Source organism: Anser brachyrhynchus, assembly GCF_964034855.1.
Source record: "Anser brachyrhynchus genome assembly, chromosome: 8".
In the NCBI taxonomy this organism is placed as follows: Eukaryota; Metazoa; Chordata; class Aves; order Anseriformes; family Anatidae; genus Anser; species Anser brachyrhynchus.
The window spans coordinates 14,124,839-14,145,419 of NC_137702.1; the positions used below are offsets into that span (position 1 = coordinate 14,124,839).

General features: G+C 35.9%; 1 protein-coding gene across 23 annotated transcripts in view; it reads left to right on the forward strand.

Moving 5' to 3' along the window:
- ADGRL2 (adhesion G protein-coupled receptor L2) overlaps nucleotides 1-20,581 on the forward strand; it is a 388,404-nt gene that overhangs the window by 353,959 nt on the left and 13,864 nt on the right. For 12 of the 23 annotated variants that reach the window (XM_080602769.1, XM_080602765.1, XM_080602766.1 and 9 more), the window contains 11 exons: nucleotides 2,189-2,372; nucleotides 4,496-4,618; nucleotides 4,883-5,088; nucleotides 6,184-6,357; nucleotides 7,404-7,613; nucleotides 8,629-8,849; nucleotides 10,133-10,199; nucleotides 17,391-17,482; nucleotides 18,339-18,383; nucleotides 18,672-18,698; nucleotides 19,366-19,534. In XM_080602769.1, coding sequence (XP_080458895.1) covers nucleotides 2,189-2,372; nucleotides 4,496-4,618; nucleotides 4,883-5,088; nucleotides 6,184-6,357; nucleotides 7,404-7,613; nucleotides 8,629-8,849; nucleotides 10,133-10,199; nucleotides 17,391-17,482; nucleotides 18,339-18,383; nucleotides 18,672-18,698; nucleotides 19,366-19,534 — 1,518 coding nt within the window. The remainder of the gene's footprint in view (nucleotides 1-2,188; nucleotides 2,373-4,495; nucleotides 4,619-4,882; nucleotides 5,089-6,183; nucleotides 6,358-7,403; nucleotides 7,614-8,628; nucleotides 8,850-10,132; nucleotides 10,200-17,390; nucleotides 17,483-18,338; nucleotides 18,384-18,671; nucleotides 18,699-19,365; nucleotides 19,535-20,581) is intronic. The other 11 variants (XM_080602762.1, XM_080602770.1, XM_080602778.1 and 8 more) reach the window with 2 other exon arrangements.

The window sequence follows — 20,581 nt, forward strand, 5'->3', positions numbered from 1 at the left end:
TGCACTTTTTTTTTAAAGTTTCTTTTAAAATACTGTTTTTCACTTGTACCTTCTGAGATAAAATGTAAGAACAATTTTTAAAAAGAACTTTAAAATGCTGTGCAACATAATAAATAAATTCAGACTGTTACTGAAGAGACACTTCTCTATAGCAGGCACTCTGTCTTTTATCCTGCAGCTTAGGAAAGTGATGGGAGATGTCCAGTTATGGCAAAAATTTGACAAAAGGAGACCAAGATCTGGAGATAAATTCACTTCTCAAATAATAAATATATTTTTTTTATTAGAAATATGTTTTTTTATTTTTATTTTTTAATAGTGAAAAGAAACACAGCAGGTATTTAGTAGACTGAATTTTCATTCTTCGTTTTCAATAGTAAACATTAACATGAGAAGAGCAATTATTGGGTTGCTTCAACAGCTGCATCAGAGGGGCCACATGGTCTTCCTACTTTCCCGCTCATCTTTGTCTGAGTGGAGAGAACACCTCAGAAATCTTATTGGACAGGTGATCATTTACCACAGGAAAAATGCAGAGTTAGCTTATCCCATAATAAACAAAAACTATTTCAGATTAATAAATGCATACCATCAGCACTAGATGGAGATACACAAGAAACCATAGCCACAACCTTAATTTTCGACTGGTGTCATTTTCTGTAGGTCTCAAATGGGCTTCTCTGCTTAGATAAGACTAATAAACCTCTTGAAATGACAAATCAAAAGCTGACTTACACTATGCAAATGAAGCAAGTTCCTACTTTGTGACAGAGGATTCATTTGTACCTCAGATTAGAGGCTCCAATCTGTATTTCTTGGTGACTAATGAATCTGGCCTCTGCAGACCAATTTCTGTTCCACTCTAGTTAATGGCTGCAGCAGTATCTGTGTGAGCATTTTGACTATTCTGTCTCCCATTAGAGAAAGAAAAAAGGCTTTAATGCCACTTCGAAGTATCTTCCACCTGCCAGGAAGGTCGTGGTGGCTCACAATGCAGACAGAAAGAGGATATTAAAATGGATTAGGCTAATTAATCTTGCTCTGACAATAGCCTTGACCAACTTTTCCTATTCCTATTGCACAATATAGTATTCCAGACCAACATCTTTCTGTTTGTACACTGTGTTTTGTTTCCATTCCCAATACTTTCAAATTGATCAAACACATTATATATATGCTTAATGACACATTATGACTCGGTAAATGGGACAGAGTAAACAGGGTGTTTCAGCAATGCATGGCATACTCAGTGCACAGCATACTCAATGCACAGCTACATTATGCATTAATGTAAGAGCCTGCCTTCAATTGATTAACTGATTACTGTGATTGATTGGATTATTTTGTAAAAATAATGTAATCATGTCTCTGAATTCTTTTCTTCCTTATTTACTGTTACTTTTTATGCAGCTTAATGAACCTTAAAACATAATGATAGAGTTGTTGCAAGAAAGACTTAAAATGGCAGCTTTATTCAGTTTTTCAGTTTTGCCTTCTCTGATAACAGGGACAGTCAGTGGACATCTTGTTTGCTCTATTGATTTCCTTTTTTAACTGACCTTTGTGCAGGAATGGGAGTTAGTAATCTTTTTAAGTATCTATGAACAGGTACAGGAACAGGAGGAGGAGTGAGAATGGCCCAGGCTAATTTATATCCACTGAGTCAGCTTCATTTCATGCCTCCTGTAATAAAGAAGGCAGTTTGTCATAGACGAGCAGTTTATAGCACAATGGCTGCATGAGTTGTGCTAAGTTTCCAGAAGAGTATTATTGCCATTTTAGCCTAAGCTGCAGAATGCCAATTTTGGCATTAGTATTTTTAAATAGAAGTTATATATTTTGACATTAACTTTATGATGAAAGCTTCAGGCAAAACTTCTGGCATTTATTTTTTATATTTTTTCAGCACATTAACAAAGCTGTCTTTATATGTGACATGAGACGAGTCAAATCTGCATGTTTACCACTTAGAGACCACACAATGCTGGTGGCTAACTGTACTTCTATTAATGCTTATCCAGCAAGGGGATGGAAAATATTTTTATTTTGAAAATAGTTTTATAGTGCCATTAAATCACAGTAAATCATTCTGACAGTTAAGTATTATAATTGTCACCAGATAACGTTGGAAATTTTCCCCAGCTGCCTAGGGCAATCAGACCTAATGATAGTTTTCTAATGAATGCAGGCAATTGTTGATACAGTGGACAACCTGCTCAGGCCTGAAGCACTGGAGTCCTGGAAAGACATGAATTCTTCAGAACAAGCCCATGCAGCCACAATGCTACTGGATACATTAGAAGAAGGGGCTTTTGTCTTAGCTGATAATCTCTTAGAACCAACAAGAGTCTCAATGCCCACAGAAAATATTGGTAAGTGAATTTCTTTTCAAGTATTAATTAAAGTCCTGTGCATTGCTTTACACAAAACAAGAAAAAAATATTCTGGGTTGCCACATGCTCTTTGAAAGGTGAGCTGCACAAAATTTTTAGAAAGCTATATGTTACCTGCCTGTGTAGCAAAGGATTTGCTCCTGAGGAGGGGAGAAATGCTTTTCTTGTTTACTTAAACAAAATTAGCATTCTTCTTTAGTATCATTAATACAGTGTATAATGCAAAGTAGTTGATATTGTGAAGTTGATTTAACTGAAAAATCATTAGCAGAATGTATGGATATGAAGAGTACTTAAATGGCAAAGTATGGATTTTTTGAGGTAACTGCTTTCTGTAGGGCTGCGGAAATGCTTTCCTATTATATATAATCTGTTCCTAATGAATTTAAATTACTTTTTGCAATGCAGTCTTCCAGTTAAATATTTTAGGCACTCAGAACATAGGCCAAATGTTTATATTAAACATGACTGCCTTCAGGTAAAAATGTGTTCAGTGGACTACATCTCCCATAATGCAGAATAGTTATGCTCCAGAGACTGCAAAATAGCTGAAGATAGTTGGAGCATAATTTGGAATTTAAGTGGTGACAGAGAAATGAAGGGGTTTGGTATTAGAGATGTGCAAATATTGGTACGCGGGATGTGTTAAAGCAAAAATCATCGCTATGCATAAAATTAAAATTCCTTCATCTTATTACAGAGGTGAATGTAGTCTCAGTGAAGTACAAGGAAGCTGAAAGTCTGCTAATTTGAGGGATACCGAGATGGAGACTTGGAATAGACTCTGAAATGAGACTTTTCACGTTTCAATGTCTGCATATTTGTAACTGTAGAATATGATTCTGCCTAGTTTTTATTGAGTAGGAAGATACTGGGAAAGGATCAGGAAGGGTGTTATAGCCTGTTATAAAGTTGTTTCTGGGGGAATGAGGGTAGAATTGCAGAAAATCATCTGAGAAATTAACCGTTATTATTTCCTCTAAATTATATTTTAAAATGTACTTTGGTTTTGTGGAAAAAAAAAATCTTTTTCCCAAATACATGTGTTTCATTCCTAAGACCTTTATTTCTAAGACCTTCTAAGGTCTTTTCTAAGACATTTCTAAGATGCACCCTTGTGTAGAGCTGGACATCACACTTAGGATGTACGTGTAGTTCCATGGAGCTCAGTAGACTGTCTGAACATCACTTCCTATGATAAGCTACCATCAAATTGTGGTAGTGCATCACTGATGCCATGCAAATCTGAATAGACCAGTGCTGAATTCCCAACACACTTACTTGTACGTGGTTTAGAGAATGAGGAATGATTCTCCTAAATTCCTTTTGTAGGTCCATAGTTTAGACCTATGGACTGATAATTAAACTAGTTTAATGTAACATAGATATTTGACAACAAATTGACCACTCTGACCCATATAATTTACATATCTCAGGAAATTCATTCTTTGATGATAATCCCATGAAAGCTGCCCAGTATGCATTGCGATATGAAATTAAAACTGAGTGAGATCTAAATTTTCAATTTAAATGCTTTTTTTAGCAGAACCAATACATTTTTTTTCCTATCAACCTTTATACAGAATTATATTTAGGATATATATATATATATTTAGATATAAATATCTCTTTAGCTAAATACATGGCATAGGTATACTTAGGCATCTATTTGCTGACTTTTAAAACCTCTTTATATCTAAATCAATACTTGAAGTTCTAAATCTGCTGGCTGCGGATATTGCATAGTCGTTAGGAGCTTCAAAATAAATGTTTATCTGCAATATGTGTATACATGGTATTTTAAGTGGATTTTTTGGTGGCACACATTAAAGCAAGGTTTGATGTCGTGTTTTCACTATTAAAATACTGTCATTTTAGTAGCATGCGCTAGGTTTAATTAAAGTTTAAAGAGACTAACTCTACGTAGTTGAAACATGCCAGTACAGATCTGTCTTTCTGGTGGCAAATGAGAACAGCAGTGTAAGAAAACTAAATAAAGATTGGGGGAAATAATTGTCATCTGGCATATTGCAATCTGGCCAAAAGACTATCTCTGCATCCTCCTTTTTAACACTTGTTTTTTTTTTCTTGGGTCTGCTTAGTTTTGGATGTTGCAGTGCTCATTACTGAGGGCCAGGTGCAGGACTTGAAATTTCCTCAGGGCAGTAAAGGAGGCAACTCGATTCAGCTCTCTGCAAGCACCGTGAAACAGAACAGCAGGAATGGTGAGTCCTAGGCACATAGCACTGCAACTCCATCACATTTTATAAAACCTACATTACCTCCCCTAGTTAAAAAATCAAAACAAAACACAACAAAACTGCTCTGTGGCTTTTTCTTGAACATAGTGGGTACCTGGGCTTTTTTCTTCAAATCTGTAGCCTGAAAATGCCTCTCTGTTTACTGATTTTCCACTCCTTAGGGTACAGGTTGCAGCTTTTCTGTATAATTGTCTATGGCATGATGATGGGATTTGTTTTCTTTTGTAGGGTTAGCAAAACTGGTTTTCATCATTTACAAAAGTCTGGGGCGTTTTCTTAGCACTGAAAATGCAACCATAAAGCTGGGCAGTGACTTTGCTGGGCGGAACAGTACAATTGCAGTCAACTCCCACGTCATTGCAGCCTCTATCAACAAGGAGTCTAGCCGGGTGTACCTGACTGATCCTGTGCATTTTACTCTGGAACACATTGATGTGAGTTATGCTAATGAATTAATGGGAAGGTCATAAAATCAGCAAGAGAGAAAAGCAATGCAGAAAAATAACCTTTTTTCCATTTGAATTTTAAATGTTGGTCTAGGTCAGAAACATGAGCTTAGTTAAGTCTATGAACATAAAATTAAATGAGCCTGGTTCAGTGATTATTAGAACTTAAGTGTATTCTTAATGAAAGCTAATTCAGTAATCAACATGAAAATGTAAATGACTAATTTGTTTCTAACTGAAAATTAACTCTTACCTTAGTAGCAGGGTAGAAAACAACTGTTAAGATTCATGTTTGTCTGATGTAGCAAATTTAAATGACACTTAAAATTTTACATCAAATTTGGACCAAGCTCTGGAAGCCTATACAAAGGAATTGCTTAAAATGAATTTATTTAATGAAGAATAAAGTATTATATATATATTTTTTTAATGCTTTAAATTTGTGTATATTTTTTTTAATGATAATTTATTTGATGTGTTTCTTTACTCTTCTGTTTGATCCTTTCTGTTTTCATGTCTCACATGGGGAAAGTAAATAGCACAGTGACAGAGAAAATATGGTTGGATTTTCCTTCCATTTTGCCCTTTTTTATAAATCTGTTTTGATTGCTTTTTATCCAAATAGATAAGACACTGAAGAACTAAATTTTTCCTAATGTCTGTTCACATGACTTTGGCCTGACCAAATGTGAGAATCAAAGGAAAAAGATCATATTTTCAAATTCTCAGTTACAGGAAAAAGAAAAAAATCTCTTCAGAATAAATTTGCTGTCCTAATTTCACAGACAGCAAAAATGGCTATAATGTACCACCGGTGCATAAAATTGTAAGATGGAAATTGTAATTGTTTAAAATTGGGTCTACAGTAATTGAGACTACACTTTAGAGTGTTTCGGACTATAAAGTCCCTTTTAAACTACGTGTCTTCCTTGTATAACATAGTCCACAATTTTGCTGATGAAAAACTTTATTGTCCGAAACATGCAAAGTTTAATCTAAATTACCCTTTGCACATATTAAACAATTGTTATTGCCATCTTAGTGTTTAAAATCCTGATTTTATTTTATCCTTTTATCTCCCAGCCTGACAATTATTTCAATGCAAATTGTTCGTTCTGGAACTACTCAGAGAGGACTATGATGGGATACTGGTCAACTCAAGGCTGCAAACTGGTTGACACAAATAAAACTCATACAACATGTGCTTGCAGTCACCTAACCAACTTTGCAATTCTCATGGCTCATCGGGAAATTGTGGTAGGTAATATTTCTAGCCATCAGCAGGAAACAAACTTTCAAAGATTTAGCTTTAAATTTTCAGCAGGATACAAAATTGCTGAAGTTTCTTAAGTATTTATAGCTTCTACCTAGTTGCTCCAAAACAATTTGCTTTCCATAGCACTTTTCATTCTCACTCATAAAGTTACAAGTAAGATAACAGAAAAAGAAAGACAAGGAAGGACAAGAGACTTCTTCAAGTCATACTTTAAAGTAAGCGACCAACTTAAAACCGTTTTACAGACTTTGCATTACAGTTGGAGACTACTGGGGGGCAGCTATGCAGGCTGTTCCCACAAGCACAAGTGCCAACTCTTCTTAAAGCAGGAAGGTCAAAGAGTTGGTGATGATATCTTAAATGCCTTTTCATACTCTGAAATTCTATTGTCTAGTTAAAGCATTTACTGGATGGCAAGGGGCTTAGAGGAGGCAATATTTGCAAGGAAATGAGGCTTTTCATAAATCTTCTGTATTCTGAAGGGAAAATATAACTGAGGTGACAAAAATGATTCTGCTGCAACTGAAGGAAGGAACCGTCTTTAGCTGAATGAGAGATTAGATGTCAAATTACATATGCAACATATTCTGCATTTTGTCCTAATGGTTGTGTAAATCATCACTTTCTTCTCCACTGTGGAGTTGCAGATTTGTAGAAAAGAACATGTACGCTTACAGGATGTCCAATGAAAGTTCTTCTCTTTTCATCAGAGCCTAGTGGTGCTTTCAAAATGTTATGTGTCACCAATTACTTTTGCCTTACAAGTTTACAGAAAGTCATAGGAAAAGTGAAAATGCTACCTAATCTGGCTAAAATAATAATCTTTTGCTCTTAGACCTGCTCCTCTTCTACTTCTCCTAATCTTGTTCTTCTGGGAAGCTGACCTGAGGCTGAGAAATTACTGAATACATTTTGTTCATCTCATGTAATGAACAAGTAACTTTTCTGGATGCTACGTGTGAAAATAGATTTTTGTTTATGCTCATAAGGAGTCATATTAATTTTCTCCATTCTTGGTTATTTCTAGTACAAAGATGGAGTGCACGAATTGCTCCTCACTGTCATCACCTGGGTGGGAATTGTCATCTCTCTTGTTTGCCTGGCCATCTGCATCTTCACATTCTGTTTTTTCCGTGGCCTACAAAGTGATCGTAACACTATTCACAAGAACCTTTGTATCAACCTATTCATTGCTGAGTTCATTTTCCTAATAGGCATCGACAAGACAGAGTACAAGGTAAGGCTTCTGTGTGTGTACTGTTCTTTTTCTCTCAAATGACTGTTTGAAACAGATTGGAGTTAAAACATGACAACACTGCCAAGCTTTCAGCATTCTGACACAGCAAGTCTCAAATGAAAGCTCTAAGTGAAAATAAGATAGACATGTTCATAAATAGTATTTGCATTCATCAAAAATATCGCTGTGGCCTTAATTTCCCACATACAGCACTGCTTTTCATTTTCCATTGAGAAACATCAGCTATTAATGAAGCAGGTGGTTTAAACTTCTGAAAGAGGAGCTGAAATGAAATGTTGATATACCAGTAACGTACGTATGTTCTCTCTATATATTCTCATAAGTCTCAACAATTATTGACAATTTTTTCATATATATATATTAGTACAGAGACTTACTTATATATTTATTCATTTTTGCACTGCACATTCATGCAGGCTTTTTGTCAGTATTTGTGAAATTAATTCTGTCATTCAGAAGCTATTCATTGTGTTGAAATCTAATAATCTGGTAGAGTTTCATCCAGAATTCTGCTATAGAGGTGAGAATTTAGACTGGTTTCTATTATGACAGTAGAAACTTCCAAAACGACATCAGATAAAGTGACTTGATGGCTGCTTCATAATTTTAAATAAGAGGTATTACATTATGCATCTAGAACCAACTGTTCATGCTTCAGATAATCTAAACTACAAGCCTTAGAACCATATCAATTTCAAAATTAAAGTGTTGTTTATAAAATTGAAAACCACTGTATAAGTGAAAATTGGAGGGTAAGGGTGTGGTTTTCATATCTGCATTCATACTGTTTGGCTTAATTTCCTTTTTGCAGCTGCTGTGAATGCATTAGTATTTGCAGATGTTCAGTATGTGTTTTCAGGTTGGGAAGATGATCCTGAATTTATGAAAGATCTCTGATAGATGTATGTGCTGTTCTATTATACCCTATTTGATTAGAGATGTAATGATGTGAAGATTTTGTGGTTCATACTTCCATCTTTCTTTTTCTTTTCAGATTGCATGTCCAATATTTGCAGGTCTCTTACACTTTTTCTTCCTGGCAGCCTTTGCCTGGATGTGTCTAGAAGGAGTGCAGCTTTATCTAATGTTAGTAGAAGTATTTGAAAGTGAATATTCTAGGAAGAAGTACTATTACGTTGCTGGCTACCTCTTCCCTGCTACAGTAGTTGGTGTCTCAGCAGCTATTGACTATAAGAGCTACGGAACAGAGAAAGCGTAAGTAATTGCAAGTGACCTGAGTGTTTTTCAAGTGAATAATTTTTTAAAGCCTATTAGCTGTCAGAGGGTCCCTGACAGACTAAAATACCATCTGAAAGTTTTATTGGTAAGAGAATGGCAATGCTGTGCACAAATTACAATCAAGTCTTTTGTAATTCTCTAGGTTCAGCGGATTTGTACTCTAGAGAGACCAATTCTAAATTATGGTCTTTCTTTTAGCACAAAAGATTGACCTGAAACAAATTGAAAAAGTAAATAACTTTTTGGCCTCAAATGTGTATTAAGTAAAAATTCTTCTCAGCTTAAAGTATCTGACAGGCTTAACCACCCAGTTTTAACCTAATGCTTCATTAGATCTCTTTGTTCAATTGGCCCTCTAGCTAACTTTCATCCTGAATTGTGATAGTACAATATTCCAACCCACATAGTTCACTTTGATAACATCTTATCAGGCGAGTAGAGCAGGATTAAAATTAGCCACTGCTTTTTATTTATAAAAATATAGATACATATAGGAAGTGACAGAACGTAGACAGAAAACATTTCTGAGGATTTGAGTAGCTGGAGGCATGAACTTGCCTTCCAGTAGCGTTTCCTTTGTCCTTTGATGAAATTAGTTACAGAATGGGAGGATACTGTTGACTACAAGAAAGCTGCTTGATTTTGCTATTGATGAAAGACAAATAAGAGCGATTCATCAGGGAACTGTATGAAAAACAAATCACTAAATGAAGTCAGCCCTAATAGGTTTACACGTCATTTAGTCTGGTGTCATGTAAATTCTTTCTCTCCTGTCCAACTCCCAATTGGGGCATTTCGTTTATACCAGATTGTTTTTCAGAAAAATGTGTCATCTGAACAATTTCTGTCTCATATTCTTTAGGAGTAAGCACATTGCATATGATACAAAGTTAAAAGCAGATTCTTAAAATGTCACAGAAAACTTGTGAAAAGTATTCACTGATGTTACACTCAGTAATCAGTGACAACACCTGTGACCACTGTGACTTTTAACTGGAAGGAGAGAGAGCTCATTTAGTTTTTGGTTTTGTTTCTTCTTTCTACGTTAGCTATTCTGATGATGTATTTTGATGTTCAATGGTGTTATTAAACTGGACTCACCAGAAGAGTTACAGGTTAGGAAAAATTGTCCATGGACTAAGTGATACTGTGTACTGTTTATTGTTGTTTACCAACAAGATGTAAGATTAAGAAATATTTCTGCACTTTTCATTCATTGGACTGTTCACCTTTCAATCTCTTTTTTTTTTTTACCATAGTTGCTGGCTCCATGTAGATAACTATTTTATCTGGAGTTTCATTGGGCCTGTTACCTTTATTATTCTGGTAAGAACTTTCTTTTCTCCTTTCCTTTTATGTTGCCTTACAGCAAAGTTCGAAAATCAAAAGAATGATTAACATCAGTCAATACCATTTTTATTCATGAGACATTTCATGAAAATTCTTATAAACAATTTGTAGCATGACCAGTGGTTATATAAATGTTTAGGAGTTTTTAGAGAGTGCTGACCAAATGATTAATTGTCAAAGCTATGGTGGCACTTCAGCATAGTCATTTTTTCTTAATGGCTTGAACGCTGAAGGTTGTATTGACATATGTAGTCATATGAAAAATCAATGAAATAATACTAAACCTGTTGTTTTTTTTTTTTTTAAGGAACCATTATTATTGCTTTCAATTGAGTTACTATTGGACATGTTCCAGAATTTAACTGCTAACTATCCAATATAATTATCTCAAAAGGATATTCTAATGCATTGGATAATTAAGAGAAACTTATATCTTGTTATATTTATACAGTACTTATATCTATATTTGCATATGCATATTTTTCGATGACTGTTTCTGTATGTATTTATGCTACATGCAGTGTATATCAGACACCCAAGTTCATCTGTTTGAGCATAAACAATAGAATATTATGTAACCAAAAGCTTATACACATTCTTGCAATCAGCTGCGTAAATTCATTGTATGCACACATACCCATATATACACCAACGCCTTTGTGCCCCGTTGTCCTTTTTATACATCCACTGTCCATTCTCTGAGCACCACTGTGCAGTTTCAGGTAAAAAGCGCATAGTCGTCTGTCAACCCAGGGAAAAAACATCTCCCTGTTATTTCAGGCTAATAATATCAACACTGCACAATCCAAGAATTTGGAAGGAAAATGAATGCAAAATGTACATTTTGTCTCACCTTGTTTTTAATCTGGTAGTTCAGGATCTTTAAACCTGGCAATGCTCAGGAAATACTCAAGAAGGCTGGGGCTGGGGACTGGTATATAGAAAGCTTTTTCCATAACTGCCGATAGTTCATAAGGATGTTTTCATGCTTCTGAAAGTCTAAATAGTTGCCTGTACCTCTGCCTTCATACAGTAGTGGAGTTGTGAAAAGTAACAGAAGTTACTACTTTTTCTCCCTGAAGGGCATTCATCAGGCAGAATTTTGAAATTTCTGACTGTTATAGATCTGTATGCCAGACATACTATTTGATTTTTGTTTTTTATTTTTTTTAGCTTATAGGTTACTTCTGCATGTAAGGATAAACTGGGACTTTTATTTTGGAAATTTCAATTAAAAATGTACCCAGCCAATCTTTCATAAGTTCCTTATTCCCTCTCGGTATTGTTCTTTATTCCCTCTTCAATATTGAAATAAGCTTACATGTATTTAGGTCAGTGTCACTCACTGTTTACATCAAAAACTGTTTTAACTCTTGAGTAGCCCCTTAAGAAAATACAACTGTTCAGCATAGTTTTTGTTTTAGTTCATTGGCATATTTTCAAAGAAATAGGTTTAGATCTGTATATATAAATTGAATTAGAAACATTAAAATCTTTACAAGATTTTTGTTTAGTCCATTACAATTTTGCGGAGTTTATTCTAAAAGCATTTAAATTAAATCAAGTATCAGGATTGTAGTGACTTTTAAATTAAACCTACAGTTATGAAAGAGATCCTTTGTATTTTCAATTAGAGGTGATATTTTTCAACACAAAGTTGTTCCTTCCAGTTGTAATGATTACTAGAAAATTGTTCGAAGTTTCATGTCACAGCAGTTCAGTTACCTCCAGTCTGATTGTGTGGTGATAATTTCACTTTCTGTGTCTAGCTTTTTATTTTATTGTTACTGCAAGTATTTTGCTAAGTCACCTCTATTTCAGTCTTGCTTTAAAATAACATTTCGTGTGGGAAGCTTTGGGCATTGCTGACAGCTTTTTCGCTTCCTCATAACCAGGTCAGAGTGAGAATAGAGGTGAAGGACATTTAATCATATTGACCATGTACAGACATAGTTCACTATTATTTACTGGCCATGACATTATTATCCTCCAGCAAATCATTTAGGCTGAGACGCAAAAGGCCTTTGGGAGCAGTATTCCCAACTTCAGAAATATGAAACAGCAGGTAGCAATCACAGCACAGTTCCTGGGAGTAATTCTTCTCTAGCAATTGCTTTGCCCTCTAATCGTCCCAACTGAGAAAGCAAAAGAGACTGGAGGAAGTGTAAGAAGTGTAATGGCTGAAAAATAGTACGTTGCAGGCGGTGTAACCAAAGAAGAGCCATATTTGTACAGTAGCATCCTTAGTAGTGTGTAAGAAATTCACTTTGGTAAGCTTTTTTGACATGTTAAAACAATTTCTTGACAATGTTGATTACTACTTTAATTTACAAAATTTTCTCTGAGCTTATAAGCAGTTGCACTTGTATCTGTATATGTGTTTGTGCAAAAGGATGTGGAAGTAAAGGAGGGGAAGTATGAAGTTCCTCAGTACATCTTCTGAGGAACTTCCAACTTCACTGTTTCCATAGCCTGCCATGCCTTTGGGCACCAGGGTTATTATATCTATGAGAAAAGAGCATGTAAGTAATGAGCGGTGGGAAACCATTAGTATGCCTGAAATGGTTTAATGAAAGCTTGGATCATGACACGTCAGGAGCTGTTCTTATCATTTGGACAGCTCCATCTGCATCTTTAATAATTAATTCAGTTCAGAAAGAGTTCAGCTTGCACACTCATTTAGAAGCCTTCTTCAGAGAGCACTTCTCTCACTGCCAGTCCCAGAGAGAAATAGGCTTCTGCATGGCTAAGAGCAAAGATCTGGAGATACAAGAACAGTTTTAGAGCTGCATTTGCCAGGTAACAAAAGCTCTGGGGAGTTCAAAAAGGGTCAGAACATGTGCAGTTCAGCTAGGTTACTTCAGAGTGGTGTTTCTGTTCTTCTGTCTTATCATATCCATGTCAGCACTGCAGGCTGTGTGGAATGAATTTTAAGCTGCTAAGCTCAGGCAGACGTGATTCAATTGAGCAGGTTGATGGCTATAAAACAAACAGTGCACTCCTGTAATCTGTGGTGAGAAAAGCCTGAGTATTTGATTTATATGTAGATCCTTGTTCATTCATATCCAAGAAATGGATGAAGTTGATTTGACTTTAATTCAGCCAAAACAACTAGAGTTTGCTCCTCTCAGATGGAGCCAATGTATTAGGCTACCAAAGGCCTCTTAAGCAAAAATTCATAGGATGTCCTGTTTCATTAGCATAGGAAAGAGCATTTCTGTTTTTCACTCTGACTGAGATGTTCACTAAAGTCTATATGTATAGATATGGATGCACACATATCTAGCTCCACATTTAAAAGCAGACTGTATTTGCAAGCTTTTGTATATAAATCATATTTTTTTTTACAGTAGACACTTGATAAATGGTATTTATCTGTTGCTCACAAGGGAAAATTTATCATAATTTTTGCAAAATCTGGCTTTCTTTGGCTACTAATTCATTGTACCTGTGACTAATTCCAATCCATTAGTCTTCTGTGCAGGTTATTACATCCACTTTTTTTAAAAGGTAATTTGACTTGGAGACATTCAGTCTCTTAAAACTATATAGGTTTCGGGTGACAAAAAGACATAATCCCTACCTATATAATCTATCATATTGAGTACCTTCTGATTTCCAAACCAGAACTGGCATTGTTTGTGTTGGATCTGAAAGAAATACGATCTTCCAAGGTGTTCCATTTGATTATTACCATAAAAATTATACAATGTTAATATTTTAAAGTAGTGATATTTTAATTTTATTTAATATGTATTTATTTGTCTTTATTTTGCTCAATTCTGTCCAATTATAGTAGTCATATTAAGAGATAGACAGGAATGGGTACTTTAAGAGGTATTCTACTTTTTTTTTTGTACTTTACATACATTTCCAGAATCAGTGTAAAGATTAAACTAGTTGTCTATGTAATCCAGTATCCTGTTTCTCATAGTGGTTATATATTTCAGAAATTACAGCAAAAAACTAACATAAACATCCATGAAATACTATTCTACAAATATTTTGCCAGTGTTTTAAGGTGATCGCACATTATAGCTCCACCTACTGTAGCCATGTGTTTCGTCACTTCAGAATCACAGAAAAATTCTCAAATCCTATCCTGATTCCTGACCAGACTTTTAAATTGTTATTTTCAGACTTATAGAGAGGGATTGTCTGATTTTCAGAAGTGCAGTGTGAAAGAGAAAGAGATTTTACAGACTACAAAGGGTGCAGTTCTCCATGGCTGCGTACACAGAGATGTGTTCACTGTCAGTGTGTGTGTGTATACAAGGTGTTTATATTTTTTTGTTGCTGTTGAAGGAGGGCACTATTGTTGAGGTACATATTTTGGTTCATCTAGGATAAATGCAACCCGGTTGTCAGGATGAGGCCTACCCATTAGTAGCCCATTGCGTTATAAGAAGTTTGAGGAAGTCATCAATGTCATAGGCCCAAGTTTGCTTTCGAAAGTCCACCTTGCTGTTCATGTGGGCCTTTATGTTACTCCAGAGTACTGCATGTCTGTAGTGAACGTTCTTCTTAAAGAAAGGTGGCTTACTGAGGCCCATCTGCCAAGCTGGGGAAGTATCTGTGAATTTATTTGCTTAGATTACTAACAGTTCAATCATCAGTCATGATATAATTCAGGTTGGAAGGGACTTCAGGTGATCTGTGGTCCAGCCTCCTGCTCAAAACAGTCTGAACTCTGAGCTCAGACCAGTTTGCTCAGGGCCGAAAAAGCTTTCCATATACAAAATTAGTACAAATGAACATGAAAGCACTAAATTTGTTTCCTTCTTGTACAGACTTCTTCCCCCACATATTTCACACCAAGAAAAGTGATTCAGCTGTTCCTTCTACAAGTCATTACTCTCCAACAAATTCCCTTCTCTCACTGCTTAGTGTCTGGTGTCATGAAATGGCAGGATGCCCAAAAGTCTTTAGAGTTTCTCCAAAACAATCAATTTCTAGATGAAGAGCAGTGAGGGAGCCAGAAGTGACTGCATTTATAGAAAGGTTTGGTTACAGTTTTTGTAAGCAGGCAGAATAGGCTATTGGTAATGACACAATGTGCAAAGGGATGCCAGTGTATCTGAACAAGTGGCAAACAATGGTCTTTGACTGCTGAAACTGAAAACCAAGCAATATTTCACAGTGATGGAGAAACAAGTATCATACACCCTGTTGTCATAGTTACTTTGTCTTCAAAGTACAATTTTTTAATTTTTTTTTTCCATAGGAGGGCTTCTTCAGCTACTGTGATACAGCAGTCTTATTTTCTGTCAGCCGTTTTTGGTGCTCTGTTTCCTCAGTTATAATTAAAATGTATAGTAAGCAACTGTTATGTAAAGTTATTTTCTAGTCCAGCAAGGACATACATACAGACAGAGCTGAGAAGCTACATAAAAACTTCTTAATGTGCTGGAGCTTGGTTTAGGCTCTGGGGTAGGGCCATGCCTGCTTATATGTAACTGGAGGAACCTTAGTATCTAAATACAAGCTTTTGTTTTTTTATGTGTCACTTCACTCCTACACAGAATCAGAGGATATAAACCTCTCATTTCATTAGGCAGCCATTCACGGGTTAGGCCATGCCAATGAGTTTTTGATCCAAGAATGATGTTGCTGCTACAATTCAGGATACTCCAGGGTAGCTTCTTAGGCAAGTAGCTGTGCTGTAAATACTGTTCTGAACTGGCACACAGCGTCCATCCTGATTTTGAGACTACAGCAATAGCAATAACTTGGTTGCCCATAGCATTAGGACTTATTTCTATAATATATGGTTTTATTAAACAGACTGTGCTCAGAGTCTTCAAGATACTTCTAAGTATATACAGTAAATACTGTTAAGATCTTCTTTTTACTAGGGATTCAGTTACATTTCTGACCATTGTGGCACAGCTGTAGGAAGACTTCTGGTATGAAATAATATCCCCAGTGTTACAGACACTGTGAGGAGTTTGATGCTTTCTCAAATCAAAGACTACCCAAAATAGGGGACTGGGTTTGATGATTCCCATCATTGACCATTTGAAGATGTATAGGGAAGATTATAAGAATGGGGTTAGAGTCCTTTTCTAGTATGTATGTTATAAGGATGTCCAAGCATATTCTTCCGTCTTCTGTTAGTGAATTGGTTTAGTTATTTCTAGTGGACTGTTGTACTAGTAGATAGGGATGTATTTTTTTCTTCATGAAGGGGCATAGCTCTTACCGTTCTCAAACGTGATTTTATTTGAATTGTGTGCGTGATATAGGATAGTACGTACTAATTATTCAAATTAACTGTATTCAACTTTTCAATCCATATTGTGCAGGCATCCTTTTATTTGGCTTACCTGTGTTCTTCACATGCTTTGATATTGATAGTAGAAAGGCACCTAGTGGCTTTGATATCTGTGATGCCATTTTACAATAGGAGCTATAAAAAATTACCTTCACTATCTTCCCTATATGAATGACACAACAAGAATAAGACAGGATAGTCCTTTCCTTCAAGTGGCATGCAGTCGCACTTCAACAGAATCCAGACTACAGAAGGAGAGAGGGCAGTAGGAGGGCACGCACGCAGGATATGTCTCTGGCACTGTTAAGTTTGATGCATTTGCTACATCTTTACGTTTCTTTTTCTTTTTCTCTTACTTTTTCTCTTTCTTCAATTATATTTTAGCTGTTTTCAAGAGCGAGTGGGATTTGTGAGAATAAAAGGGTATAAAAAAAAAGAAAGGGAGAAGCAAGCAAAGATGAAAAATCTTCCATGAGCAGAATGGGATGGTGAAAAGGCAACTAGTATAGTACAGTAAAGGGTAACTGTAGTCCTTGGAGGAAGTCAGTGAGGTGGAGAACAGGGCCAGAATTAAAAGGCAGAGGTGAACAGGGAGTGAACACAGCATGCTGGAAGACAGAGCTAGACGGACTCTGACTAGTGTCGGACATGAGCTGAATATGGCTGGTTCATGATGCTGGGGTCAGTTTGGCAAAATCAAGTGAAACAATGACTTAAAACATTTTTGCCCCACATCTGTATTTGCAATCACCTTTTATAGACTGTCTGATAAAGTTACCCAGTTTCTCTACATATTTGAAAATAAACAGTGGGGTTTTGTTTAGTTTTTAACATCATTATTATTCAACCTATTACTTGAAGTAGTTTAATTTCATTCTTATCTGTTTTGACAGCTGAATCTTATCTTCCTGGTGATCACATTGTGCAAAATGGTGAAGCACTCAAACACTTTGAAACCAGACTCTAGCAGGTTGGAAAACATTAAGTAAGTGCTTTGTGTTCAAGTATGAGAACTATGATTATTTTCTGATTGCTGAACTGATTGAAAGCTACTCTCCATTAGGAGCACATGCCATTGTCTCCCAGCAACTGCAGATGTCAATTAGAAGCAAACAGAACCAATCCTGCTTTCGTCACATTGTTGCTGTAATGTCACAAACACTGGTCAAAATTAGATAATTTCAGCCTGGAACTAGTGCCAAGAAACTGTTTCACGGAAATGCCACAGAACTGTAGTAATTTCATTTGCATTTAAAATGCACTTCAAAAATGATGTTCCTGTTTGCATGACTGATATGATTATATTAAGTTTGTTTTGTTAAATGACTTTTTGATTTAGGGATTCTGAGCAGTTTCTTCTCGTAATCCTGTTCTCCCAAGAGAATTGACTCTATTATTATTGTTAACTTGAAGATTATCTGCTGTTTTCATGCTAATTTAACAAATGTTTACTTTATCTTGGTGCCGTACTGTAGTATCCCTTTTGCAGAGTAATACAAGTGGTATATAATTAGCAAGGCTTTGTCAGCTCTTGATTCTTTAGATAGTCTTTTAGTGTATCCTGTATAGCTTTATGTTGTACCGAAGGTTTTTGTTATCAACACTGAAGGGATGGTGCAATTTTATAACACTAAGGGTTGGATGCAAAAGAGTCTTAGAGATTTGCTTTGAATGTTGAAAATGGCAAAGGGAAATTTACAGTAAGGCTAACATTGTGAACTAGATGTTTCGGATAGGTCAGTATCAGCTTCATTGCATGTTGCATGATGAGAGAGAGAGCTAATCTTTAGCATCTCTCTCTTTTCTTCCTTTTCCTCTTTCTGTCTTCTCATCCACACCAGTAATTACCGTGTTTGTGATGGCTACTATAATACGGACTTACCTGGGTAAGACAGAACCCTACATTAACAAATTTCTGGCATGATTTTTAACTTTACAAACTCGGTCAATATTGTGGATTGCCCTTAATTTTAATTAACTAATTCTGAGATACCTGATTTGCTAAAGATTTTTTAACTATTATATGCCTTTATAATTTTAAATTGCTTGCCTCTGCATTTTGAATTTTCTAATTTTGACTAATTTTTATAGACATTTAAAAATGCTCTTATTAATTTCTGTTTCAATTCTGTCTAATAATTTTGTTTCTCTTTTCTGCTTATAATGCTTTCTAGCTATGAAGATAATAAGCCATTTATCAAGTAAGATCATTAGTTAGATGTGGAATTCACTGACTAAATTCCCTTTCCCTTCCATTCTGTGCCGTTCTCTACAGTTCCTTTTCCTTAACCTATTCATGATGGAATCTTTTTTAGACTATTCTATAAAGCAATATCCATATTTTTGCCACATTTCAGCAGGGTTTCTTCATGTGGAAGTTAGATCATCTAGCTTCAGTTTAGCCAAGTTTATCAGAGCATTAAAGATTTGGGCTCTAGGCTTTTAATCTGCTGTTTAACCTTTGTGCACTTGTGTTACATTATTTGGCGTCATATGGCAGCACCACTGTTTAAAATCTATGGTGTGATTAGTGGCTAAGCCAGATTTATCAATCTCTTTTGTAAAAGCAGATAAGGCAATGTTGTAGCTGGGGTTTGCACTATACTTCTGCATTTCAAAATATTTTTGACATCCTATGCAGTTCTTGAAAAAGAAAAAGGTCATATCTACTCTTGCTGTTTCCACTGGAGACTAAAAGTACCAAATGGAATTGTTCTTTCTTTAATAGATGAAAGGTTAAACCCAAGGAATTTTTACATTTGAATATGAACCTAGTAAAAGTCAACTGCAGGAACTGAAATGTTAATATTGGATTTGGCAACATGCAATCTTATAAGTAATGATAGTAAAATTAATTTTCTTTTACAGATCCTGGGTCCTGGGTGCATTTGCTCTCCTGTGTCTTCTTGGCCTAACGTGGTCATTTGGCCTGCTGTTTATCAACGAGGGGACAGTTGTGATGACATATCTCTTCACAGTATTTAATGCTTTCCAAGGAATGTTTATTTTCATCTTTCACTGTGCCCTTCAGAAGAAAGTAAGTTACTGAAAACATGAATGCGTGCTACCTAACTCCTTAATAATACCACATATTTTTCTTTTAAAATAGAGAAAAATATATAAGGTTTCAAAAAGAGGAGTATTTTGAAGTAGTTTGAGGAAGGTACTAGGATTCAAAACCAAGTCTTGCTCTTTGTGCTTCTGAGAGTCGTTTACCTGCTCTGTGGCCTAGATTGGATTAAAAATGGATGCAGTGTTTCCAACCCAGGCTTGAAAAGTCTTGAGGCTTTGGGAACAAAATTATTATAGAAAATGTTTAACATTGGTAATGTGGTATGTATGATTTTGAATTTATAGCCAAAAGTCCTTTATGTGTTCATGAAACAAATCCTGCCTGCAGCACTGAAAACAAAGAATCATTTACGATATGAGCCCATCTCAGCCAGGAAACACTCTCTCAGATCAAGGCAGAAGACCTCTCTTGAGATCCCATTAAGCTGCCACATAAAGCTACTGGTGATAGGCAGGGATTATGCTATGAGTGCTTGTTCATTACAAAATTAAGAGAGATCTAAAAATTAATTTCACTGTGAACTTCAACACACCTAAGAAAAAAGTAGTCATTAACAGTAGACAACTGCTAACGGGGACAATTTTCTAAATACGCCAGCATAACTACTTCTTTTCAAGTGTTTGCCTCCCCCAGCAATCCAACAGCTAAGTGTTCTTAACTGGAAAAACTGTAATCTCGTGGCAAGCTCCTTCCCGGATGAAGGGATGTGCTAAATTAGTTCTGCTCCCTTTTTCCCATTGGGAACAGTGGGGTCCATACAGAGCATATCTGCTGTGGAGACAGAAAGCTTACAGGGGAGAGAGGAACGGACAGGAGAGAAGGAAGTGAAGGGTGCAGCTAGGTGGGATTCTCTTGGGGTTTTCTGCTCCCCTTTTCTTCCCCAGACTGAGAATGGAGAATGTTTCTATGGATGCCTTAGAGATGCTTCAGTGAAGGATGAAAGAAAACTGCTCATAGAAGGCATGGCAAATGAAAATAAAGAGTTTAGAGGAGAGGGGAAGGGTAAACGTC